Genomic DNA, 27875 nt, shown 5'->3' with positions numbered 1-27875 from the left:
TTTATACTGTCCTTGCCACTTTTATCTAACAATTTTCACAGCCACAATTATAACAAAGAGGAGTCAAAAACAGCACTTTACGGCACAAAAATCACAGTACCGGAATGTACAGTATGTCCAGCTGCAAACCATGCAAACACAGTCACGCCCCCATTCACTGCCACAGCTAGCTACTCACACACGCAAGCACACACATCCAAAACACACGCATCCATGTCCATAAAAACACATACACACAAAAACTGATTACAGACATACACACTGAGGTTACAGCTACAACAGCAGACACTGTCCTACGCTAACAGCCCAAAAGTACAAAGTGTCTAAGATGATGCATCAGAGGTCACATGGTAACAATGCAACATGACTATTGTGACTGCTGTCACTGTCAGCTAATCACCAGGATCAGTAAGGGAGGATCTGAGCAAGAGAAAACTGAAACTGAAAAAAAGACAGCAAAAGTAAAAAACAAACAAACAAGAAAGTCAAAATCAGATAGATAGATAGATAGATAGATAGATAGATAGATAGATAGATAGATAGATAGATAGATAGATGCATTTCATTTATTTGAAATATCACATTAGCACTGTGATATTTAAGAATTCGTTATATTCACATGTTCATTTTCCTCTGACATCATACTCATTGTGGGAATCTCTAAATTGACTTTGAAATTTAAGGTCAAATCAAATTGTGGATTTTGGAGGATCTTGACACTCCTAATAAAACACCAGACTGGTCAGCCCATTAGCTACAGTTAGCAACAGCTAAGGTTAGCATTAACCTTAAGTACTGTTTCAGAGTATCCATTGATATCCAATGATGTCCAACTGTATCATGTACTGTAACACTATGAAGTGGTAATATTAGCTAGCAAGTGGTTGAATGCTAACATTAATTGTTTACCATGAAATATGGCCCTGCGTCCCTCCAGATTTTAACTATCAATTGTCTTCTTAGTAATTGATCAATCAGGAAGTAGTGACATACTAATAATGATTTGTCAGATTTCATGTTTATACAATTTGCAACCCGAAACACAACAGTACCAACATATCCTTTTGATAGCAGCATTTAGCCATTGCACCCTGAGTGTGATGTCAAAGAAAAATGGCTGCTGTGTGAACATGGTGAATAGTGGAACATGTGAGCTTTGTATTATATTACTTACGGTACAATGCAAAGCCCTCTAGTAGTTCTACATAGTAGAGTTCCTGCTTATATTTGTAAGAGAAATCCAGATTGATTATCAGTCAGTTTTATTTGCTTCCACGTTGAAAACATCAAGCAAAAAAGTCAAAATTGAATTAAAGCAAATGTGATGAATGTTTTCTGAGGAAATTATTTTTTAAAAATTTCCTGCTCTGAAAAGTAACATGAGGCCCTTTAACTTACATAAATGCATGTGTGTGTGAACGCAATATACTGCACGTTTCCTGGGTCAGATATTGCTGTAGTTGTTCCCACTGTAATTGACCCAGGAGAGTTAGCGGCCACCAAGTCATTACCTAGTTCTGCCAAGACAGCTATGCGGTGTCAGCTAACAGCTAACCTCCCACACCCATCACATCCCACTGCACTGATTTGGCGGTCTATTTAAAGGCCTTTTTTATGCTCACATTCACTCTCCTCGCTGACATGTGCTGCGCTGCTGCTGTGGCTGGTGGCTGAGCCCCCCTGAACCCCAGTCTCCACCCACTTTGGTTCTGCTCTGTTTTTATGCACCCTGGAGGGACTTTATTCCCATTGGTGGATCAGTTTGAAATGCTACCTGCATGTTAAGTATCGTGTTGCTGTGTAATGCATGCTGAATGTCCAAAGCAGGGAATATCAGCAAGTGTAGAACCGTACTGCCACGTCAAAGTGCACGGCTGTCTCTGTTTGCAGATTTGCAGAAAATAATAGTGTGAGTGATTGTTGACAGGGCTGATGATGCCTTTGTAGGAAGTTTTGGAATAAAATGCATTTTTCACTATGTCTGATTCGTTTCATAATAGATAAATGTTCCACAACTAAAGCAAAGTAAGTGATTTGTGAGCAATATCCTTGTCTCAGAAGTATTTTTTATCGCCTGTATGCAGTCTGCAGACATATCTGATTTGAGTGTCAAATCGGTGTTTGAATATATAAGGAAGATGGTTTCTACAAGTTTTACATAACCATTCTTTTACTCTACATGACCATAAATCCTTGAGTATTTCCTAATGCAAGGTGTCAGCTCCCTGTACTGTCCACACCTGAGAACAGACAAAAATAGAAGAAACACAGGACAGAGTGAAAGGTTTACAAATAAAAAATATACTATGTGCACAGCTTAATAAAACAACTCAAGGCAAAGTAAGCCGTCTGGATGAACCAGATGGCTGTTCCTGAAAAGGATGGCATCAGAAGCTGTATATTTTCATTGCAGAAAACATACAGTGTAGTGGATGTATTTAATAAAAGACACAACAGTTGGCTATGTGACCTGTGACAGCAGCAGGACTTGGTTGTGCATCACAGCCCTGATTCTCCTGTGTCTTTTTCTTTCCCTGCAGGAGCAGATGCTTGGCTGCTGCTGCCCTCTGCTGGACAACCTGTGGACTCACTGTCAGCTGCTGTACTGGTGGGACTGGATGGAGAACCATCAGTGACATTGAGCGCTTTCATTTTGGCCTTTGCGGGGCTGCTGGAGCGGCTGCGGCTATGGCTGCCACTGCGATGGCTGCGGTGCTTGCTCTTGCGTGGGCTGGGGCTCCGGGACCTCGTCTTCATGAGGACAACAGTGCTGTCGTCTTCTGAGCTGAAGTCAGAGCTGTCTGAAGAACTGTGGTCAAGGCCTGAAGTGGGAAGCTGGATCTGGAGATGGATGAAAAAGTGTAAAGATGCCCCTGCAGTAATCGCACACAACAGATGTAAAGACAATGCATTTGATTGTTTTAACCTCAAGAAAGCAGCACTGGAGTTATGATTACCTGAAATGGCTCTGTTACACCCACAATGGTGCTCATGTTGTTGCTATAGTAACCCAAGATAAAGTCCCCTGAGCCTTTGGGCAATTCCTCCTCAGTAAAGGTTACCTGGAACATAGTTAGTCAGACGTCTATTAAATGTGAAAGAAAATGAGCTCTTAAGAGAATTCAGCACGCACCCAGATTACCTGATGTTCCTGTCGGTGAAAATCAGCCTCCTCCTGCTTTGCCCACACGTATCCCACATAGTCCTTATGGTGTTTGAAGCCCACCTAGGGGGGCAGCAACACAATCACACACAGTAACTACTTGATACAAATTGGTGAAGTACAGAAATACTTGATATGTTGTGATACTTAAAACATTACATGTTATTTAGCCAGTAAAGGTGAGACTAAATGTTCTTTTTTCAAATTCAAAGGGGCTTTACTGGCATGAGAAAAGGAAAAAGGGAAATGTACATGAACAGACCAACTGTGATGTAGCTAGCAATGTATACTCCTATATACAGATAAATAACTTAAAATAGAACAAAATGTGGACTATGTTTACCTTGTACAGTCCAATCCAGTCCCAGGAGCTGCGAGAGAAGTTCGGCGACACTTTGAATTTTGCTGTGGCATCAGAGATACTGTTCCACTCATCCTCCACTATGAGTGTGACCAGGGGAATATCCACCTTATATGGAAACTACAGAGAACATAAACATTCATTTAGAGTTTTCTAAGATACACCAAATGATTACCAACCAGAATGTGTGCACAGTCATCAAAAACTCTTAAGAATCAAAAGTTGGCATCAGATGCATGGTCATATGTTAAGTCTTGTGTAGGTAATATTTAAGAAGATATTTCCTGATTTAAAGCCACTACAAGGAACATTCATACTTTTTTGGAAGCCCCTGTAGAAAAAAGCAGTACTTCAGTGTTTCCACTTTAATAACCACAAGATATCACATCAAAAATAAAATGATCAAACTATTTATCCTCCTGTTTCTTTTTAACTGGCCAATGTAGCTGGCAAAATGTAAACACAGGCTCGCTTGATCTGATTTCGAGGAGAATCCAACCCGGTGGCGGACATTAAGAACATCTATACAGAAATAGCCGATCTGCTCACTGTCACATTTGCTTATGTAGGTCATATAGAAACATCAGTATTAAATTAAGACCAGTAAGTATAGACTGTATTTTACTTGTTGTGCAGCAGTTTGGGTTTGGACAACATTACTGTTGTTTGCTTAATTTGCTTTTTCATCACTCCCAGATATGCTGAGTTCCAAGCAAACTGGCAACCAGCTCTGCTGCTGGAGGGAACGTGGACAAATCATGGTTGATCATGCTCCTGTTCTTTGGTCGTGTCCTTTAATTTCAGACCGTCTGGAGTGAAGTGTCAAACATAATCTCAAAAACTCTGGTTTTAATATTAGTACGACATTCACATCCCTCTATCTTAGACACATCCCTGACAAGTTAACTAAAAACTTACTATTTAAATAACTTGGTGAAAAGGCCATTACAAAACACTGGCTTCAGAAAAACTCACTGCAGGCATCTTTGTTAATATTGTTATCAATACGAACTGGGAGAAAAACAGCAGGAAAGGTGGTGTCATTCTTTAGTCAATGAGACAGATCTTTCATAATTACTGTATGTATGATTTGTAACATTTTGTTTTGTTTGTTTGATTTACTGATCATCTCATGACTTCATATTTGTTTGTGTTTTCTGTTCTTTATTTAACTGTTTTTTGGTTACTGTCCTTATAATGTAAAAACTGTCCATAAATAAACCACCATATGCTCATAACAGCTACAGAGCCATATGGTTTTCTTAATTTATGCTTTTCATCTGACAAAGTCCTCAGAATCTGTATTGATGATCAGACATATTAGAGCGGTTGCCCCACAAAGCGGCAGGGACATGACGCAAGAGCAAAGTACCTGGATAGGCTGCTCTCATCCATGGTCATATGCTTAACTTAAAACTTCCACCAGTATCAAAAAACTGCACATCCTAAGTAGTTTCATCTCTACAATGTACCCTGTTTTGTCGCACCTGCAGTGTAAAGATGGAGGACACTGGTTTGTGGTCACTGACAGTGTACTCCATGTGACTTTTGTAGTAGTGCTGCGTCACTTTGGTCCCACTTGTCAGCCCCGACAAGGAGCCGCGTTTCCCTGCGCTCAGAGCCGAGCCGGCAGGCGCTGTGGCTCTCAGGCGCCACAGGATCCGGTCGGTCCAAGCTGGTTTACGCTTCTTCCCACTGGAAGGGGGAAGGAAAGAGAGGGATGGAGCAGAGAGAAAAATAACATCTTATTTAAAATCAGTACATGGACAAAAAAAGGACACACTCTGATGCTCCCCCCAGGCTAGTGAGGACCTTTCAGAGAGGAGAGTATAAGTATTACCGAGCCAGGCTCTGTGATATCTGGTCAGTGGCCTAGAATTCATAACAGCACCCCTGGCATCACCAACCTTGTGTCATATGTGTTTGTTCCAACGTCAAACTTGTAGGTGGGAGGGAACTTCAGCGGCCCCTCTTGGAAACCCTCCAACACTGTCTCACTGTCTTTGGCCATATTGAGCTGGAAAGATGAGAATTAGCAGACATCACACACCGGGGATTTCTGTTTGGCACTGAACTGACAGCTACATTAAGAAAACAGTGTGTTTCTTTGTTGCCCTCTAGTGGCATTACCTACACAGTGCATAGTCCACAAGACAAGAAAGAAGACATTTTATCATATGACTTCTGACTTTCCTTCAAAATTTCAGCTGTTGAAATGTCTTCACAAAAACTATGAGCTAAAGCTAAGATTTTAAAGTTGGAACACAATTCTAGATAACATTTCAGTGTACAGATTACTTTTGTTCTTTACAAAATGAAAGACTCAATCAAGAATTATCATAATCAGCTGCTGTGAATATACTGGAGCTAAGTGGCAAGTTGCATTCAGTGCTCTTCAAGAGGATCACACACAGAGGAGTTAAATTCATTTTCTTTACACCATATATTCAACAGCCTTTATTTTTACCTGATCTTTTTCCCACAATATTTGGAACTTGTTGTTATCGATGACTGATTTCACCACTTGCATTTCCAGGTCATCGATGCGGAAATTGAGATCCCCAAACCAGAATACCACACTGTGAAAAAAGGAGTTATTTCAAGAATGATGTTAAACAATGTGTGAATGTGAATACATAAGTATTTTTGCTATGCTGATTGCAAAAGTACTGTGACATCATTTGTGACACCATATCCTTTATAAAACATGAATACTGACAAATCAAGACTGGGATTGGGTGTCACACATATATTAGAGGTTCAACCAGACTTTTCTCTACTGCTTATCAGACAAATGCATAGCACTGCATGAGTGTCTGTATTTATTGTTGTGTGCTAAGGTGGCCCCACCGTTAAATGCTTAAGTCATAGTTCATATTATCAGTCAGAGACACCTCAGTCAAGATTCTACAAGTCGAGTAGTCTTTTTTTTTTTTAATCAGACAATATGTAGTGTACTTCTGTGGACACAGTGAGCAATCCTTGTATTCACGCCACTTCTGAGAGTAATGGTTCAATTACATCAATTTTTCCCGTCCACTCATTGCAGATGTCTGCGATGGGTTCAGGCAGCTACTGTTACGACCAGACTCAGGGTGAGTCCAAGTGAAGCCTGGATTATACTCCCAAAAGGACACATACATGGACAGCAGCGGACACCACCGATGCTTAGTAATTCTGAGCTGGAGGCACTGCAGCTGAGCGGATAAAACAAAGCTTTGCCTTGTAAGGCATAATGAAAGATTATGTTTTCCTCTGTCTCTTGCTTAGAAGTGGTGAACTCGCAGCTCACAGCAACTTAATATGATTCAGTCCATCATTAGTGTAGTTAGCACACATTAGCTCAGAGTGCCAGAGGTTGGAAGTAATAAAGTAGAAATACTGTTACTGTACATAGTCTTAGAGCAGATCTTTCAGGTATCTGTACTTTACTTGAGTATTATTTTTTCCTGACAACTTTTTACTTTTACTCCCTAGGTCTAGCTAGGCTAGGCTAGTTTTGTTTTAATGCATTTGAGAGGTATTATTGACTATTTTCATTCTGCATCATTGCACACTGCCTTCCCAACAACAAGACTGATTTCAGCCTAAATGGATGAGACAATGACACATTCCTTGGTGTATCTGTCAGTGTATATCATGCACAGACATGACAGACTGTAGGAAGGCGAAAAAGACAGGGAAGGAGACAATACCGCGAATAAATGTGTCTAATGAATTGGTCAGCTGCCTATCAGAGTCTTTTTAGCTCTGCAGGACTGATTTTAAGATTGAAAGCCTTGATTCAAAGCACTTTGTGAGCCAGCTACTGCTGAGGCTGAACAAAAGATTTTAGTCGTACTGCAGAGATGTGGGAATTTCTTAAAAAAAAAAAAAAGGCTCAATTAGACCTGCAGTGTGTTCTTGTCTTGATCATAATGTTTCAAGTACTGCTGCTGACATTGAAAATTGATATACACACTGGAGCTGTATTAATGTTTACTATTTTATTTTTTTAAATTTTATTTGTAGATGGAATGGTTTAAGTTTGGATTATATGAATATGATGTATCATTCTGTTGGCTTTGCACAGAAACAGGTGGTAAAAAAGACTTTTTACTTTTATACTTTGAGTACATTTCAGACTCTGTACTTTTTCACTTTTACTTACTTTTTCTACTTTCACCAGTCTTTTTTACACAGGTATCTGTACTGTTACTTCAGTAAAGAATGCACTAGTCACTTCTGTGAAGGCCTCACTTGGCGTGTTTACTATATTTCAGCAACGTTGCTGTCACCCTGAACATTCAGCCAAATACCATTCAAATATCAGATCAATGAAGCATTTCCTGATAGTTACATGAAAAAAGGAACAAACAGGCCTTGTGTGCTGACTTACTCATGGTCAAGAACCCCAGTGGCAGCCTGACCCTCAAACTGCTGCTGCTGCAGGATGCTCTCAAAGTCCTCCATGCGCTGATCTGAGTTCTCCATGTGAGCCGGCAGGTGGCAGTTGAGGAAGCAGATGGTGTGGCCGAACACTGACATGCGGGCACTTACACCACCTTTATTACCCTGACACACAAACAGTCAGAGGGGAAGTTAAATAATGTTTAACAGAGAGGATGTTACACACCGTTTGTCTGATTTGTCCTCTCTGGGCTACTGTAGAAATATGCAAAAAGGCAGTATTCGTGAAGAGAACCTGCTCCCTCTGTAGCTATAAGCAGCTCATTCTAAGTTAACAAAAACATAACAATTCTTATTTTCAGGTGATTATACACTAATGAAAACATACTTCTAACTGTTATATTCAATTTCTGCCATATTCTGCCACTAAACGAATTGAATTGCATGTACTGGTCCTTTAAATGAATAAACAAATGAGTCAGCGATGGAAAATTCCTATACACAGTGATTGACATGTCAGTGTTTTCTTCGTATTGAGCAGTATGTGCGTCTGTGCCACAGAGAAACAGGAAGTTTGCTCATTAAGGACCAGTCATCAATACTTAATGCGAACAGTAAAGTGCTCAGTGGGAGGACAGGATGAGTCTGTGGTTTTCTTCCCGCTGTTCTCCTGATGCTCTAACCCACTAAAACACAAAAGATGTCTCTGTTTCAAATCTGCAGAATGTGCAGACACCTGAGTACTACCTAACTTCTCAGAAATGTACTGAGCCTCAGCGATCATGACAAGACAAACAGACATCCACTGTGATCTTTGTTTTTAAGAACATGTTGCAGCAAACATCTTTTTTTTTATCAGTTTCAAACAGGACTGGTGCCTGTAAACAAAATAACTACAGACTGGCTGCTTGTATAGATATATGTTGATTGGTTTGATTTGATTCATTTGCATCTCTTTTAGCTCACTATCCACTCTTTCAGTGGTCCACATTAAAACCTTTAACATACACATATATGTATATACATATGCACATATAGTGTAATGTACTTACATGCACATTTTTATGTGTTCACACATAATAGCAATAGTCTAAACCTACTGACAATACTCTACAATACAACAGATGGATATTAATTACATTTTGCAATCAATAATCCAACTACTGTGCTGTTCTGTTGAGTTGATTATTGTGATGAATTCCATCAGTTCTGAAAGTAAAAGTGCTTCACATTTCAGTTTTTATTTTTAGTAGTAGCTAGCAACTTGATTTTTATCTTACTCTTACATTTACTTGATGTGCATCACATACTAACAACAGTTTTTCCTTAATGCTATTTGGCCTTTTAAACTGTTGATTTTTTTTTTTAATTAGTTCACTTTCTCTTTTTTCAAGACCACACATGAAGAGCATTCTTGGTGCTGGTACTGCTGGTGCTGATGCTTGGTACTAAACAGGAGAATTACCCTCAGACTGTAGTTTTCCCTTGGTTCATTTTCATTATGCTTGCCTTTCCAGTTCTAAATAACTGCTGACTGTGACATCTACCAACATCTATATCTTTATTCTCATAAAACCGGATGGAACATCTTTGGACAAAACAAGGAGCAACACTCGATAATATGGTTGATGTGCAGTTACTCCAGCCTTTCTTGTATATGCCATTTGCACCAGATGACAGACATATGCTCAGTCAGCAGATGTAAACAACCACAACGTCCGCATCATAAAGCAAACAACCTGCACTGTTTACGAACTATCAGTGACAATGATGCATGCTTAAAGGACCAGTCTGTAGGATTAAGTAGCATTTAGCGGTGAGTTTGCAGCTCTGCAAACGCCTCGTCTCACCCTCCCCGTCTGACTAACTGAACAGGCCCCTTCCAACCTTGTGGGAGAGGCCTAATCATTAACATTGACATTTCCTATGTCTGACCTGTAAAGTAAAGGAATTTAATTGTGTAAAACAATGCAGCTTTTTATTTCTTTTTATAAATAAATAAGTTTTCACAACTGGAAAAGAAACTTGTTGTTTTTAAGCACAATGTGGCATTTAACACCTTTCACCTGTCATTCAGTTTGACTCCTAAATTAATTTTATTTTAATAAAATACGTGTCTCATTGCCTAACAACAGCTAATTAGTTTCTCTCTCATTTGAATAAATTATTTATTCGTACTTTTTGTTTCATTTTTAAAAATGATCAAATGGCTGGACTGAGGTCATTCAGGGGCCGCCAATTTTTTTTCTTCTCTTTTTGCCATATTCTGTCAAAAAATCTTACACACTGGACCTGTAAACCTAGTCACTCCTACAGTGAAGTCGTTCTATGAACAGCTAAGCCTCCATGTGTGGAGTTTACATAACACAGTGCTGATCACAGAATGGTGTCAGTAGCCGTCTCACCCAGTAACCCCCGAGGCCGGTGCGGGTGGTTTCAGTCTGGACTCCACGGAGGAAGGGCAGATGGAAGTACTTGGCAAAGACGAGCAGTAACAACCCCTGCATCCGCTGGGAGGTCACCTGAGGACAGGCAGGTTAGGACACACGGAAAGGAGGATGTGAAAAAACACCCAGTGAGAGTTCTGAGAAGCTGCTTTGCATAATTCTGAAATGACAGCAGCGATAAAGTTCACAGTTGGTACATAAATATCTTCTTAACTTGCATAAAATGTGAATAAACAAATTCTGTGCGCTGGGTCAGTCTTTGCTGTGCGTCCATTTCTGCTGCTCTGCTTCCCTCTCTCTCTCCCTCCTCTTTCTACTCTCCCTGCATTTCCATTTTACCCTGCAGGAGCCTGTGGCCCCGCTCTCCCACTGCACATTAAGGAGGCCATAGCTTGTGGTCTGCCCTCACCGTGGCAACAAACCACTTTCTGGAGCAAACGTGATGTACAGACTCCAGGCACTTGATGGTCGGACCTTTCCTTTCTCCACCATCATCTCGAGCACTCTTGCTTCTTGTTGTGTATAATTATATGCAGATTTTGACATTCATGCTAAGAGTACATATTTTTGTATGGTACAAACTGAGGCAGGAACACGACATGTGCAACTGTTAAGTGGAACAAGAAGATGTATATTTGCATGCCATGTTGAGCCCCTCACCAGATATTTATGCACATCCCTCCCTCTCCATCTCTCTCCAGTGGTCCACACATCCCAACCCCCAACTGCAGGGTGAAGAAGCATGATCACACTCTGCCTGAAATGCCTCGTAGGCAGTAATGGAGGCACACATCTCCACGTGACATAAGATCCTCTCGCTTGTATACTAACTGGCTATCTGAACAACTTTGTTGCGTAATGGATTCTACTGGACCGTAAAGTGGACCGACTTATTTGTAGTGTGTGTGTGGACACATACAATGAGTGTGTGTGTGTGTGTGTGTGTGTAAAGTCTGAGAGAATATACCTTTGCCTGCATGTACTGTGTTTGAAAAGCATTTCTTATCAACATCAGTGAACACTGGAAGCTCCTGAAGGCTGCCACACTACATTTTGGCAAACAACTGAAAAGACATTTAATCCCAAAGACAAGTGTGTGTTAGTGACTGAGAGAGAGGGAGAGTGCACGTGTGTAAGGGTGTAAGTTTGACCTTGTACAGCACACACACACACACACACACACACACACACACACACACACACACAACTGAAGAAATGAGCTGTGAGTAACAAGTGTGATGTTAGCAGGGCAGCCTGGGAATCTGGAAGAAGTCCAATGCAAAATAAGACTTACTCACTCCAGCCTCTAATATCACTTCCACTGTCCATTAAACAATAAGTGCATTAGTTTTCATTTACACGATTTTTTTTTTGGAAGAAAAATAAAGTTACATTGATTAATTGACAGACGTGCTTAAAGAGTAATTTCAATATTTTTCAACCTGGATCTTATTTTCTCATGTTTTTGTGTGTAAGCAACTAACATTTTTGGTGAGTTTTATTTTGTTTCTGTTGGGTTTGATGACAATTACAATGTTAGAATGACTGTTTCTGCAAAGGGAATACGGTTATTTTGGCCAGAACAATATAACAGCTGTGCCTCAATCACATTTTTTGCAGTCTCAATTGCCACTCATCTTTAAACTTCAATATTTTTCTGGTATCAATCGAATTGCTTCAATACTATCAAGTCTCAAAAAATGTCTTGTCATTCAAAACCAAATTTCCACTAACAACTGTACAGATATTGATTTTAGTCCAGTTATCTAGGTTGTGTAAAGTGCTCAGAGTAAAAGCAGCTCCTCTCTCTGTCTTTTGACAGTTTCGTCCTTTAAAGTAAGTAATTGTGCCATAATGTGTAATGTAATTTTCTTTTTGTTAAAATAGATTTGATCAAATTGTTTCTTTTTTTTTTTTACCTAGTCCTAAACACTGCAGATACCAATATTTTTTTTCTTGTCTTATTTTGTCAAAGCAGCTGGTTTAGTATTATTCAGTGGTCGGTTTCATATTCAGTCAAACTGATCCAGTAACACAGCTGCAACTATCATGTTACTCAGTGAGTGTTCACATCACAAGCTTAGTGTGTTTTGGATTTATTCTGCGATCACATGGAGGCAAGACAAGGTAACACAGGGTGAGTAATTGATATACAGATCATGTTGGAGGTGAAGTGCTCCTTTAGGCTAGTTAGCATGTGACAATGGCATCAACTCAGCCGAAAACTGGCTCAGGTTTTTTGTATCTAGATTGATTTTCACTATCGGCATCTAGAAAGCATTAATCTCCAGCTCGCAGTGACATGTTTTTATTGAAAAGTGGCCGGTAAGGACTGGCATCCAATCGATCTGGGTAGCCCAATATCTTACTTGTCAAAAAAAAAAAAAAAAGATCTGTCTTTGTGATGATCCTTTCCATAATGTTGTCAGACACACAGATTAATAATCTGACTAAATAGCAGTAATTCCTTACCCTAATTTAATCTCCAATAAAATACAGGTTCCTGTTAGTCAAGTGTCTACAAATAAAAACACTAATTATACATTTTAGAAAACTATTAAATTTCACTGCATGTTTGGCTGCATCATAATCTAATAAATCAAATGTTCAGTCTACAAATTTTGAGAAAAGGTCAATCCAATAAATCACACTGCTTACAAAAAGTCGTGCTGCAGCACAGTTAATAGAGTGTACCCTGCTGCAATTAGAGATTAGGGCCTGTAAAAAAAAGGGGCTTTGCTAATTTGTACATCTAAAGTGTAGCTTACTTAAACAGACATAATGGTGACGTTAAGCAACTGTGTGGTGAATAGGCAGAAAAAATGTCTTGTTGTCTCTGTGTTTCTGCAGTAAAGGGCTGATTGGAGTGATCTTCCTTGTGCTTGCAGCAGTTATAGTTTGAACCTGACAATGAGTCCTGGTGAGAAGACTATCTCAGAGTGGAAAGAACTGATGGGGTGTCTTGTTATTTCGTGTCTGTCGACCATATCGTGATTCCTACTGACACTGTGACGTATCTTCTACTACTCAAGACAAACTCCAACTCCCTTTAACCTGCTCACAGCATTAATATCCACAACACGCGGTACAAAACAAGGTCACATGGAGATGATTTTAACGAGGTTTAAGCTAACGTAGCAGACCATGAGATAGCTGGAGGACAGCATCAGTCTCACTGTCAGAGGCCCATCAACACTGACAACGACGTGATCCAAAAATAAAACAGCATCCTGGGAGACATTTGTCTAGCTCTTTCAGCTCGACAGCTGATTCACGCTCGCTGGCTCACCATGCCAACAGAGCCGGGATGCAGCCAGACGAACACCAACCACAGCTGCGCTACATGCCCTTACAAATAGAACACATGAACAATACCAACACATCAGACAGCTCTTTAGATAACAAGCATTTGGATGATTTCTTCATAAATGTTTCAACTTCCACATCGATTGTCTATACATGTAAGGATGCTTTTAATTCCTTATTTCATATACAGTACAAGATATACTTTAGGAAGTACTTAATAGATCCCAATGGTTGAACAATATGAGTTTTCAATGGCTGTTGCTGCAGAGAGCAGAGTGGTGGATGGCTGGTAATGCCAATAGCAGCATGTTCTTTTAAACAGAATTTTTATCAATTAATAAAATATAAAAAAAAATATTGGGTTATTCTGTATATTTCAGAACGTAACTGGTATTTAGAGGACAGTAGAGTACAGTATGTCAGTATGAAGAAACGTGATTCAACTGCATAATTCTACACATTATAACATATTTTTAACAGGAGTGTAACAATCAATTGAACTGGATCAATATATCTATTCAGTGAGCAATGATCAAATATCACTGATGTAAAGTGAAAACAGAATTTTAATATCATCATCTTTAAGATACACCTTTATTTTGAAATTTGCATTGCACGTCTGAGTCACAGTTTCTGTCTGAGTGCACCTTCTCCGAAACATTCAAATAGTGCCGTTACCAAACAAATAATGGCAAACAGCCAAGAGGATGATACTGGCCTCAGCAGTGGGGAAATATATGCAAACAACGCCATTATGAGATAAAGTACTCAGGCAACATGATGAACTTGGTCTGACATCTGGCCTGCTAACTTGTTGGTCTATGGTGTTATTAGCTGCTGTGTTTCATCAGTGTTAATGTGAAAAAAACATGCACGCAGGTAATAATAATGACAAGCAAAAATTGTGTATGAACCTTGACAGTTATTGTTGAGCCGAATTTTGAACTTTTGTTAAATGTTCTTATAGCCTATATATATAGCCTATATATAGCCTCACATCGATCACAGACCCCTGAATTGAATCATAATGTAACTGTATCTTGGCAGACATATCAACAAATATTTTATCATTGACAGACAAAAAAAAATCGGTATAATACTGTATTATGATTTGTGATGAAAGTTGTAATTTAAACCCCTAATATTTAACACTAGCCTCTAACAGTTTTAGATTAAATTTGACATTTACAGCAGGACACATAAGAGTTACAGTACAGGGCACCAAACTAACTTTTTTACCACTTTCCAAAAAACCCACACTGACAAGGCTGCCTGCAGATGTGTCTGCAGACATTTTTTATCAGCCTTGTGAGAAAGAGGTGCAGAGACATCACTGTTTGTATCTGTATCCTTATCTGGCATTGGCCCATAGCAATTATTTCCACATGCCAGATAATCAACATCATTAATCAGCTGACCAATTAATTGGTCTATCTACTACATCCTATTCAATAAGTGCATTAATGAAAGCTACTGCATTTCTTAGTGTATTACCTACTTCCACACTGAGCATTTGATGCATCATGACATAGAAAGACAGAGAATAAGGGTGGTTATGCAGGCATAAAGGCACACAGAGGGAGGTTAAGAGGCACTGATAGGCTGACTTTGCATTATGAGCTTGCAGACAGTGGAAGACAGCAGATAAGTTGACATTACACGCCTGTTATAAATTATCACCCCATCCGTTGCTCGGGGAACGAAATGAGCCGAAGCAGCAGCAGGAAGCAGAGATCTCATCAGCAACCACGTAGTGCATACAGTATGAATGTGAGCTGTTCAACATGTCACAATGAGAGTGTGCATATGTGTTTATAACAAAAGCCATTACTGACCAGCACATAACCAAAGGGGCTGAGTCTCTCCATGCAGACCTCGCTCCACTGGTCTGTGAAGAGGACATCTTTCAGCCTTTTGTTAATCATAGAATTCACTTCCTGCAGCCTTGAAGATAAATGACACACAACAACACACAAGGGTCAACAGCAGACAGAGATGTAAGAGGAGCTGATGAGTGGCAGCTTTGATAATGATAACAGGGGATTAATAAATGGAAGAAAATCGTAGCCATAAGGGGAGAAACATCATCAGTGCGGTTCAGAGCTGAGCCTTACCGCTCATTAGTGGCTTTGTCTGGAGTGTCCATGTGGGACAAGTGAACATAAATGGACACTTCAGCCTTTATGTGGAAGAAACTGAGTGACTAACTGCACCGCAAAAAACACTCACCCAATAATGTACATGTCTGTGTTTCCATCTCCCACGTTCAGCCCCAGCAAGGAAGTGATGTCATCAGGTGGCGTGGCCGAACCCACGTTCCAAGTGATGATGTGCACCCTGTTGGAAAAGAGTGTTATGTAATAAGCAGTCATCTCCTACACACCTCAGAGTCATAACCTACAGTGGAACCCTTGCATTAAAGGTGCAGTATGCAACATTCAGCCTCACTAAATGTCAGCAAACAACTATTTGCTATATAGTGGAGTAAAGGCATAATGACACACTTTTTTTTTCTTTTTTTCCTTTTTCTTTCTGCTATTATCCAAGCTACTCTGTTTATTTGGTTTGCATTTTAGCGCATGTCAGTCCCTCTCTGTTCTCCTCATGTACGTTTTCAACATGGCAGCCTGGTGAGTAAGTTTCTCATATTATAGATAAACATTGCACTAAGAAATATGTATAAGACAGAAATTGGCAATGTAGTAACAGAATGTTGAACCACATTTGATCCATACTGCTTAGTTTGACAGTTCGATCTGGTTTTCAGGAGTCTCTATTGGAAATAAGACTCAAAATGGCAGCTGCCTGGTCACAATATTTCTTGTATTACAGCAAAATGATACTAAATGAATGACACTAAAATATATTTATGAAAACATCTGAGGAGAAAAATAGTCAACATTGAATCTTAATCCATATTTGATCAGCACTGCCTAGTTTTAGGTTTGATATGAGTTTTGTGAGCAGTGTGTGTTCGGATGTCATTTTCTCTTTTTTTTCTCCAAACAAACTACTACTGCGACCTCTAGTGGCAGTGAATGTCACATACAGCACTCCACTGCATCTGAAAGCCAAGACTACTTGGTCTGAGAACATGCCAATTACATAAATTTAAAGCACCCATACACGTATAAATAAATATGAACATGAAGATGTCTTTGTCTGTATAAATACAGCTGTCTGTCTAGTGACCTTGTCGCTCACCCAGTGTGTCCACTGGGTCAGGTTCCAGCCACTTACACGCCTGAACAGGACAAGTACTTTGCACAATAGACGGAATGAAATTCTGTACATCGTGACCTCCATACTGTATATGTGACACACATTTAAGGACCTACATGTAATGCAGTATTAGCAGTATGCATGAACATGCAGCTCTTCTGTCTGTACTGGCCAAACTGAGATACAGGATATAGGACATTTAGATCACAGTTGTTCAGCTCCCAAGACAATTCCAAAAATGTCCTATAAAAAGCAGTGAGCTCCCTAAGCCTGTGGTGTTCTCGTTAAACTTCCGCTTCCAACAGGCCCTTCTCACAACCACACACAGCATGTGAAACAGCTGTAGCTTACAAAATTATACAAAGTTATTTAGATTTGGAAGTGCTTTTTCTCCTTAAATGACTTAAATCAGACTTAAAATAAATTCTATCAACTGCAACTGTGTTTTCTGTACTACGACACTTCAAACAAGGTTCTTCTGGTGAGCAAACTGTGGGTTTTGTTATGACCAAACATGTTTGCACATATTATTCCTATTATTTATTTCTTTATCTAACTTGTTTATTGATTGAGCAAACTAATCAGTTCCCAAAATCCAGTTTATTCTATAGTGATTCACTATTGAACAAGGAAGGCAGTTAGAGACACACCCACAGGAATGAAGCAACTTCCAGTGTGAAAGAAAGACACAAACCTTTCACAGACCATTTCAGTTGGAACATGTCACTCTTTTGAAGCTTTTAGTCCCTTAATTGTATTAAATTGTGTATAATCCCAAGTATCCTGACAAAATTGGGGATACTGATATTGAGTTGGACTGACTGGTTGTTGGAATTGTAAAAAAAAAAAAAAGTAGAAGAAACAACTAACTGCGTTAAATACAGTAATTACTGCATGATCACAGTATTGTAGTATACAGTATTATATTAAAACCATGTGAATTTGGTGACATGCTTACTATAACCATGCAGACTTGTAGTGTTGACTGCCTGTGTATATAAATAACGTCTACTTGTGACAGGCTTATCTTTCTCAGCTGTGTGGGAACAGAGACAGTCTGGGGACAAGCTGAGACATGAATGTTGGGACACACACACACACACACACACAGATGAGTGAACTTGCCTGAAGTCCTCCACAGTCTGGGCCTGAGTGTCGGCTGTACCTGCTACAGAGAGGGCTCTGTGCGCATGAGGGTTCAGGTGGGGAGGCACGGGCCGGCTGGCAGGTGGGTGGGGGACTGAGGCAGCCCTAACCGGGTGGTGGCCTGGTCCTTTAGGACCAGCCTTGACTCCGGGCGCGGTGCGAGAGGGTTTGGGACGACTTGCTACAGAGCCATCAGGAATGGACTCCCCCTGGTTCTCCACTGGAGCAGGTTCAGCCTGGGGTTCAGCTTTGGGCTCAGCTTTGGGCTCAGCTTTGGGTTCAGAGATGTCGACCGAGCCCTCGATCCTGGTGCTCCTATGCGGCCGTCGAGGCCTGGAGGGAGCTGCAGATGGAGCAGCAGTGGAGTCGGTGGCTGGAGCTGCTGGATCTGATGCTGGACCTGGAGTTGATGTTAAAGCTTCTTTTGCTCCATTTGGGTTGTCTTCTTGTGTCTGGCTTTGGCTCAGCTTGTCTTGGTCCATTTCCTATGATTTCTGTGACAAAGAAGACACAAGAAATGTTTCCACTTGTGGACCAAAGTAGAGTGCAATAAAGGTACAGACTAAAATGCACCAACAAAGATTTATTTTAGTGTTTCTAGCTAAGTTAAGTCTAGTTAAGTCGAGAAAAATTGCCAAATAGCAATGTCTTCAAATTGCTTTTTCTGTCCGACAAACACACCAAAAACCAAAGACACTTCATTAACTATCATAAATGACAAAAACCCCACAAATTCTTACATTTAAGAAGCTGGGAGATACACATGTTGCTGGAAAAATGACTCAATCCATTAATCGATTATCAAAAGATTTGGCAACTAATTTTCTTCGATCAACTAACCAATAATCAACTAACTCCCTCAAGTGTAAGTTTCAAGTTAATACTAGATTACATTTAAAAATTTTAGTTCAAGGTTTTGGTGCAAAAGAATTAAGCTTAATCTAGGTTTAGAGTGAAAACTAAAGTGAGGCTTAAGGTAAGGTCTAGATTTAATCTTTCTTAAGTCTGGTGCAACATAATTTAAAGTTAAGCCATGATTCATCAGGTTCACAGATTAATCCTTGTTGGTGCAACCCAGCAACGATGTGATAAGAAAAATAAATTGAAAAGGAGGTAGGAAGGTACAGAGAGATTTCTACCACTGAAAAGCAGCCTCTTTCACAAATGACAAGTCAATTCAGCTGATGAGTCATGAGACCCTATTGACCCAGCAGGACAACTGAGTGAGTCATCCAGGCTCCCACCATCATGACTCCTCAATTACCTGCCTTCTTACGGCCTTAAAAACAGATGAGTACAGCTGCACATATTGATAGAAGAAAAGACTTGAGAAAACAAAACGAATCAAAACGGGAGCAGGGAGAGACAAGAAGGGATGTGTTCTCCTGCTGCCCTCACCTCAAGGAGCTTTTGGATGGAAGATTTGGAAAGAAAAAAAAAGAAGACTGGACACAGTTTATCATCCTCTCTACTTGTGCCTAAGCCGCCTGCCAGTCCTCCAGTAACCAGGGAGATGCTCAGTCAGTTCATATCAGCTCAGAGCACCTGCCACACACTAACATGAGGAACCGCTGCATGGTACAGAACCACACAAGTCAACAGCATGGAGTAAACAACAACAACACAGAGAGAGGGAGCTGCAGAGATCAGACACACACAGACACCAGAGGAAGAGGAAGGAAGAGGATGGAAATGAAGGAGGAATCTGAGCCTATTCATTCAAGTAACGCTCCATTCAATTACAGTGTGAATAAATGTCTGATTTGCTTTTTTCTGTTGCTGACTGATATAACAATTTAAGCTGCAGCACAAACACAAAAGGTTTAAACATTTTTGATTTAAATGTGCAGTAATTGATTCTGGAGAAAGATGGCTGATTGATGAATCTCATTCCCAAGTCGTCAAATTACCGACGCTTTGGATTGGTGGATCGAAGAAAGTTGATGGTTTAGTTTCATTCCCAGGCTGTCGAATACTGAGGTTTTGAGAATGAGACCCAACAATCAACTATCTTACTGACACATCCTGAGGTCATGGCTGGGCTGCTACTTTTATTTTATTGTAGTAAACAAGGAACACAGAAGCACTTTAAGTTAAAAGGAAAAACAAAAAAGGCAGAACACATCAGTTTTATTATGCAGTAATTTTAGTGACATTCAGCATGGGTGATGATAAAAGAGTGCCACTTATGGACATTTAAACTTTATAGAAAGATATGGGCACACTACAGCTGGACAATATTCAAGGCTCAAGGTTCAAGGTTTTTTCACTTGCCCAAGTGGGTTAATGCCCAAAAGTTAATTGTTAGGTTAATCTAGGGCTGTCACATCAAGTCCAAGGTGATGTCTGTAAATCTCTTGTGTCAGTCTAGAGCCAAAAGATATTCAGATTGAATTTAACTATAATAGTAAACAAAGACGAACAGGAAATCTCTGTATATGTGAGGCTGAAAACAGTATTTTCTACGATTTTGCACAAAAATGACTCTAACGACTGATTGATTATAAAACAGTTTAATGGTTTAATTTTTTTACCACTCGTCCAGCCAGGCAAGTGAATTGCCTGCATGGCATTTTACTTGTGTGGCCAAGTGGCCAATCTTTAGTGTTGATCCCTGAATATATTGATAAATATCGATCTGGTGATGTGAGACTAGATATTGTCTTTGATTTTGGATACTGTTTTATCATGATAGAGCATAAGCATTGACTTTTCCTGGTTTTAAATACTGTATTACAGTCTAGTGATCTTAACAGACATTCCTCACCGTTCTATTGTTTGCCATTATATACATATTTTGTGAAAACACCAATATTCAGCCCTATAGTGCTGTTGCAAAATCAATAAATACTGATATTGATGTATTTGGTCAAAGATATTGTGATATTTGATTTTGTCCATATCGGCCAGCCCTGGGCCATACAATTAATGGAAAATCAAGGGAAAAACATTAGACCTGCTGTACTCAAACTGTTCATCACCCAAGATGACTCTAAAATAAGAGCACGCAAGGATTTCTCAGATGTTACATCCCTATAACAAAAAATAAGGGACATGGTCTGAGCTGATTTGGGCACAACACTGTGGCAGCCTGACCCAGATCCATCAGTCAGTGGTGGTGGAAGTGAAACACGTGAGAAAACGTCCAGAAAAATGCCCATGCCACATGTTTTATGAGGATGAGAGGACACCTGAGGTGCACAGCCAAATCATGGCAGACATTCACCCATCATATTCTCTACATGGCTGAAATGGTGTCCTGTACATTATGGACATATTCTTAAGAGACAAAGGGGTATCTGCTTTGGGACGGAGAAACAACAGAGCTCTCTCGTAATTATTCACATGACCTTGAAGAGATGGAGGCCATGACTTTCATGTGTGGAGGGTAGAGCCGCCTCTGTGCTCGACATGTGCCCAGAAACACACCAGTCTCACAGTCCACCAATAACCTGGTGCCTGGGTGGGTATAATGTATTCCTATGGTCCATGTACGGCATTTAGCGGGGAGAGCGTGGAAGGGCGATTGGGCACACGTGGGAGTGGGTGGGTGCAAAACGAGCCGAGGGAAGCGAGGAAGGAGAGGGGAGCGAGACAGGCCCATTCAGTGACAACACTGTGTCTCTTTGCAGAACGTCTCTAAATTGATCCTCTCACACTTCCCTCTGGCACTGTCTATTTTTCCAAGCTTTAATCCCCCTCTTCTCCCTCTCTCTTATCGTCCCATTTCTCTAATCCTTCCTCTCTCCTCATCTTCTCCCAGACTGTGTTGTTCCATCTCACCCACCTTCACTGCATGGCCACTGAATCGCTCACCCTGCCAATTTAGTCCCCCCCCATCCTATATTTTTCCTTTCACATCAAGCTGGGCGCCCACACTATTCCTGACCTAAAATCTTCTCATTCCTCTCCTGTCTCTATTCCCCCCGCGCTCTGAGGTGACACTTGTGCTCCTCCAGCGACGTGCTCGGTATTGTTTCTTTCAGCCAACCACCTCACAGTCACTATCAATGACGTCAACGTGCCACAATCCCAGCGACCACCGTCGGAACAACTGGACATAGATCATCATCAGCAGTAATGTGCATCCATGTGCGTGGGAACATGAGAGAAAATTAGACTGAAAGGCAGCGTCATCATGGGAAGGAGGGCATGTTCAATGCATAAGATGTGGCACAACAATAGATGGGAACAGGGGGTTACACTAAAGATTAAACATGAGATTTGGACACCGATTAAAATGAAAGTGCACATGCAGAGGCTTCACTTTTCTATATTTTTCTGCATGCCTGGATCTAAATAGCGCACAGTTAATCTTTAACACAAAAAACGTGCCTTTTTCTTTATGTACGACAGAGCCAAACATTTTCCTTTTTGGGCACAGTCATGACAGACTACCACTTCTTATTCCTCTCACGTTCTCTGAAGAGAGAGTGGAATGATTTGATAATAACAAATGTGTCATGGTGTTTACATGCACCCTCCTGAGGGGGTGAGAGCTGAGAGAGCCAGGAAGGATGTAGTGTAACCCAAACAGCAGGCTCGAGCCAGCAGCCTTCTTGGCTCCTCTGATGGGATTATTTGACAGCACTACAGCTGCAACGATTAGTTGATTAATTGATTGATCGCCAACTGTTTAGACAATCAAACGATCATTTTGAGTCATTTTTCATCAAAATTTGTAGCTGACGCTGCTACCAATAATAGGGAGTGAAGAAAATCAGATCGGTGTTGGGCAATGTATAAAATTATATCAATATCATGATACGAGACAATGTATTGAATATCGTTATTTCATGTTATGGCAGAAGTCTTGTCTTTTCCTGTTTTAAAGGTTGCATTACAGTAAAGTGATTTTCTGAATTTAGCAGACTGTTCCAGCTGTATTATTTACCTTTACCCACTTAGTCAATATATCTATTTTACTTATGATCATTTAGCAAAAATCTCATTGTATTAGATTAATATTTTGTAAACTCTTCAAAAGTCATGCCTACATATATATATGCATATATATATGTATATATATATATATGTATATATATATATATATATATATATATATATATATATATATATATATATATATATATATATATATATATATATACATATATACATATATACATACTGTTTCAGTGCCCTAATGTGATATATATATATATATATATATATATATATATATACATATACATATACATATACATATATATATATATATATATATATATACTATTCTGTATTAAAGTGTCTAAAAAGGCTAGATATATGTTTAGGGTTGCAACTAACTATTATTTTAATTGTCAATTAATGTGTTGATTATTTTCTCAAGTAATTGATTAGATGTTTGGTCTATAAAATTTAAAAAATTTAAAAATACACAAACTAATCAATCGATTATCAGAATAGATGGAGATTGATTTAATAATCACTTCATAATCATTTAATCATTGTAGTGCTGCATATTTTATAAAGTTTTGTTGAGTTGTGCACTTACATCGTCCCAAATCAACAACGTTCAAACAAGAAATCCACAATTTATTCAAAGTGACTGTGTGTTTCCTGCTAGCTGTTCCTAGCTGATTGCTATAACTCCCAGGAAAACACGAGATGTCTCAGATATATCAGAGAGTGAGGAAGGAAGTCGGCGCTCAGTTTCTGCCTTAATCACATCAGAGACATTTTCATCAGCTATGGTGAAGAAAATTTCCATGATCCCACACTACTTCACAACATTGACAAACTACTTCTTTTGTTATTTTTTACTGTGAGGGATGAAAATAAATAAATACATAAACAATTTGCAAGTCAGTCAGGTGGTCAGAAACCAGATTTCACGTCCTTATACCTTAGCCAGAATGGTAAATTTGTCACTGTACCAAACATGCATGTTCATCCCTGTCATGGCATTCCTGTAGCACCACCAAAGCTAGGTATCATTTGGGTTTTTCTGATACCAGAGCCTAAATTGATACTTTAAAAAAAATGTTTTTCAGCATTTGTTGCCTGTGCTGCCTGGCGTTGGAATCCTTTTGAGTTAAAGGTAGCTTGATAGCTCAGGCACTGAAATGAGGCCCCAATATCTGTGCTGCAATCAGCCCAGTAGACACTGGTCATATGGGAACCAGTGTCATACAAAACCAAGCAGCTCCTTCGGTTTGGATACTGGACTTAGCCATATTGCGATTTCAATTAATTGTTCAGCCCTGCACTGAATTTTCCTTTCAGGTCAAGCTCTGCATTACTCTGACACAGTGATTCTAGCCAAAATGTTGACCACATCTTTCCACCTCTTCACGTTGAAATTACAGCCAGGCAGAGTGTTGGTGTTCAGGGCCTCCAGGGCCATATGCCCCTGTGACAGGGATACTAATGATGACCCGGACAGAAATGACACCGGCAGCTGCTGCCACAGCTGTAAATGGCTCCTTCGGGGTCCTAGTGCCACCGAGTATCACTCCCCTGTATCCAGGGGGCCTCATCTTTCTGAACAGGTCACAGCCAAGACTGTATGGATGTCACAATGATTCTGCGTACAGTCCAACACTGAGGACATGTGCTGACAAAATAAAATATAATGTCTGCACGGCAAAACTGTACTGTAAGTTACAATTTTACATTCTGTCAATTAGCAATTATAGAGATTGGCCAAATGGAAACATTTACTTAGTGGCTTCATTCTGCTTAAGAAGCAGAATGTAAAACGCTCACCATGTTGTTATCACATGCAAAAGCACCCTCTGGTTTAACTGACACAACTGACATGCATGCATAATGTCCAGCAGTTCAGATAACATTCATTCAGTCCAACATAATCTGTCCGTGAAGGAATCTGGAATCAAATTCAATGACAAAAACTCATTAGGGGATGATAAAAATAAATCCTCTGTGCTTGGATTGGTACATGAAGCAGGCCCAATGCATGTACACTAATATCTGCATGTGCATGAAATTAAAATACTGTCATACAGAGAAAGTGGTTCATTTCCCACATGTTCCTTCCTGCCCAGTTACTGGTTTTTAAGTGAAGAAATACGCGCAATAGTTCCCGTCTGTTCAGTGAGTGATAATCAGTGCATTTGCTCAAAAACTGAAAGCATCGTTACGGAATCCAGTGTAACTGCAGATTATTATGCTTGCAGCTAAATCCTCCTTCAGAACAAATGGTGAAAAATGTTTATTAGTGTTTCCCAAAGTCCAAAATGATGCTCTCAAATGTCTTGTTTTGTCCATAACCCAACGATATTCACGTTTCTTTCATAGAGGACTAAAATAACCATAAAAAGAAGGTGGAATCAGAGAATTTGACTTTATTTCCTAAAACATACTCAAACTGATCATTTGATTATTAAAAAAGTCAGCGATTAATTTAATAGTATTGTTTATGTGACCATAGCATTATTTAAAATCTGACTGCACATGAATATGCAAGAAAAAGTTTTTTTTGCAGGATGTGTCATTTTATATCTGGTATACTCTGTTATGTTAACACTGGAACATACTGATGTACACTTTTAGGGTAACAGACATTGGTATTTGGTTCATGGTGGTATATTTATATACTGAGACAGAAAGGACTGATGTCTCGGCTGAAGTAGGACAGTAGCAGATATGGTATGTGGCTTAATTACACTCCTGCCTCAAGGACAATTTTTCAGGCTGAAAAAGAAGACGAAGGTCATTTTAATTCAGTGTTTTGCCATCAGATACTACCAGACATATGGGTGCCAGCCTGAATGTGTGCATGCATTTGTGCGTAGGTGTGTCAGAGATGAGGGAGGAAAATATCAGTGCCAAAATCTGTGTGTGTGTGTTTGTACACATTTCTTATGTGTGATTATGATTCATCAGCATTAATAAGGGTAAAAAAGGTGTGAATTTTGATAATTTATTCTTGTTCTTAAATGACTTTTCATTGCAAACAAACGTTCTAACTTGAGCCAGACAGATATATCAGTCAGACAGATATTGTTCTTTATCAGTATTGGCATGTATATTGTCTGAAATTTCTTTGCATATGCAGATTGTTTTGAGTTTTTTGGAGGCAGCAATTTATGCATATTTTATCCCTTTTCTTAAGTGTATGTATTCTGCCACTCAGGGTCTCTCTCACATTAAAACAATAACAGAAGACGTAGAGTGATGACATCTAAAATAGTTTGGGATCATGGGAGTTATTTTCTTTATTGTTAAATTACCACTACACAGACCAACTGTCTCAGGCAGAAATCATGTTCATGGTCGAGGTAATTTATTAAGCTTTATTCATGTTATCTTTAGTCACTCTCTGACATGTCCTTCGTGTCCAGTGTTTTCTCTGAAATTATAGCTGCTAGCAACTAGTTGGAAACAGACTATTACCTTGAACAATTTCCAGATTTGTCTGGCTTTGACCTCTGTTGAAAACAGATAATGTAAGTACAAAACAAAATACAGAACACAGGTGAAGTGTTTCTAGATATTTTAAAGTGGAATTGTTACGAATTACAGCTTTAATTCAAGTTTGCGTTGTGTTTATTTTTAATTATTTATAATTATTAAAAATACCAGTGCAAGTCTACTACAAACATAGTTGTAACACACAGCCATGACTGCTGAATCAATTGGAGCCCGACTGATATATTGGCCGAGCTATGTTATCAGCCCGATAATGGTCAAGCACAGCGGTGTTGATCTATATCGATTTTGGTATATATGTGGTTGAATATATTTTTAAAGGACATAATGCAGAGTGGTTCTTTTTTGTTGACTGATTGTTCGCCTGCACACACACACACACACACACACACACACACACACACACATATATATATAATAAAAAAAATTCACAATGGGATTTTTGATAAAAGAAAAACAATAAAGCAGCTTTAACAGTCTGGTAAGTTAAGAAGATGATATAATTTTACTGCAACCTTTTAAACCAGGAAAATAATCTAAAATAATATCTAGTCTCAGATCACAATAATACCGATATATTGTCAAGCCTTTAAATCAGATGGTATATGAATATTGGCTAGTTTATACTCCCCAGTATCATTGGCATCAGCCCCAGATATCCGGCATTGGTCAGACTCCTGTATCACACAACTGTGACCACTGTGTCAATATCCCATCACCAGTAGACACATCCACAGCAGGAGGATCAGCTTTCAGGTATTTGTTTACTGGTGATGTCAGAATGAAACTAAAGTAAACAACAACATATCCTGTCTGGATGACTGCTGTCACCACCACTGGTGATCAACAGAAGCACGTCCTGTTACGATAAATATACAATCGACTGGACATAATGCCTGCTGGCAGCTGATCAATCGTCACCTTTACCTGTTTTGGTTCCTCTTGGTTGTGGGTTTTAACAGCGGACGGATCTTGAGGAAACAGTTCCTGCAGGGGCAGAGATCGGTGTGCCTCGGTGTGAATTTACCCCCCTCTATGAAACGTTAACTGAAAACACGCTGAACTTTCCTTTCCAGTCGCCTCCCCGATGAAACCATCGGCATCCTAGCCCCTTCCTTCCTTCCTTCCCTCCCTCCTTCCGTGCGTCCTCGGCGGGGTCGGGGTGATGACAGTGAGCCGGAGCAGGTGGGTCTGGAGCGATGCTGGCGACAGATTTGCCAGGCAGACTACATCTCAACAGAGCCACGAATGTCTCCTCCTGCTGCGTTTAAAGACACAGGCAGCAGATCGCAGCGCGCCTCCCTGCCCGCCTGTCTGTCCCTCGCTCCTTCCTCGTGCCCTTCAAATTAAGGCAGACGTCCGGGGACGACACGCTTCCGTAAACGAGCAGCTCCTGCCTGCCAACGATGTTCAGGCTGATGGTTACTGTGAAGTCCGTCTCTGA

General features: G+C 39.8%; 1 protein-coding gene across 1 annotated transcript; it reads right to left on the bottom strand.

Annotated features, from left to right (window-relative positions):
* Positions 1-1415: 1415 nt before the first annotated feature.
* Positions 1416-27875, bottom strand: inpp5jb (inositol polyphosphate-5-phosphatase Jb). The gene is made up of 13 exons (XM_084728866.1): positions 27359-27875; positions 18014-18528; positions 15896-16003; positions 15502-15610; positions 10319-10435; positions 7903-8078; positions 5992-6103; positions 5432-5541; positions 5012-5219; positions 3507-3644; positions 3143-3226; positions 2958-3062; positions 1416-2841 (listed from the first exon to the last, which is right to left on the bottom strand). The coding sequence occupies exons 2-13, from the start codon at positions 18514-18516 to the stop codon at positions 2500-2502; spliced, it is 2112 nt and encodes a 703-aa protein (XP_084584992.1). The 5' UTR covers positions 18517-18528; positions 27359-27875; the 3' UTR covers positions 1416-2499.

The sequence above is a fragment of the Lutjanus erythropterus genome, chromosome 10 (assembly GCF_056507025.1).
Source record: "Lutjanus erythropterus isolate fLutEry1 chromosome 10, fLutEry1.hap2, whole genome shotgun sequence".
NCBI lineage: Eukaryota > Metazoa > Chordata > Actinopteri > Lutjaniformes > Lutjanidae > Lutjanus > Lutjanus erythropterus.
The sequence above is the reverse complement of the archived record's forward strand: the minus strand, read 5'-3'. Positions and strand labels throughout refer to the sequence as shown.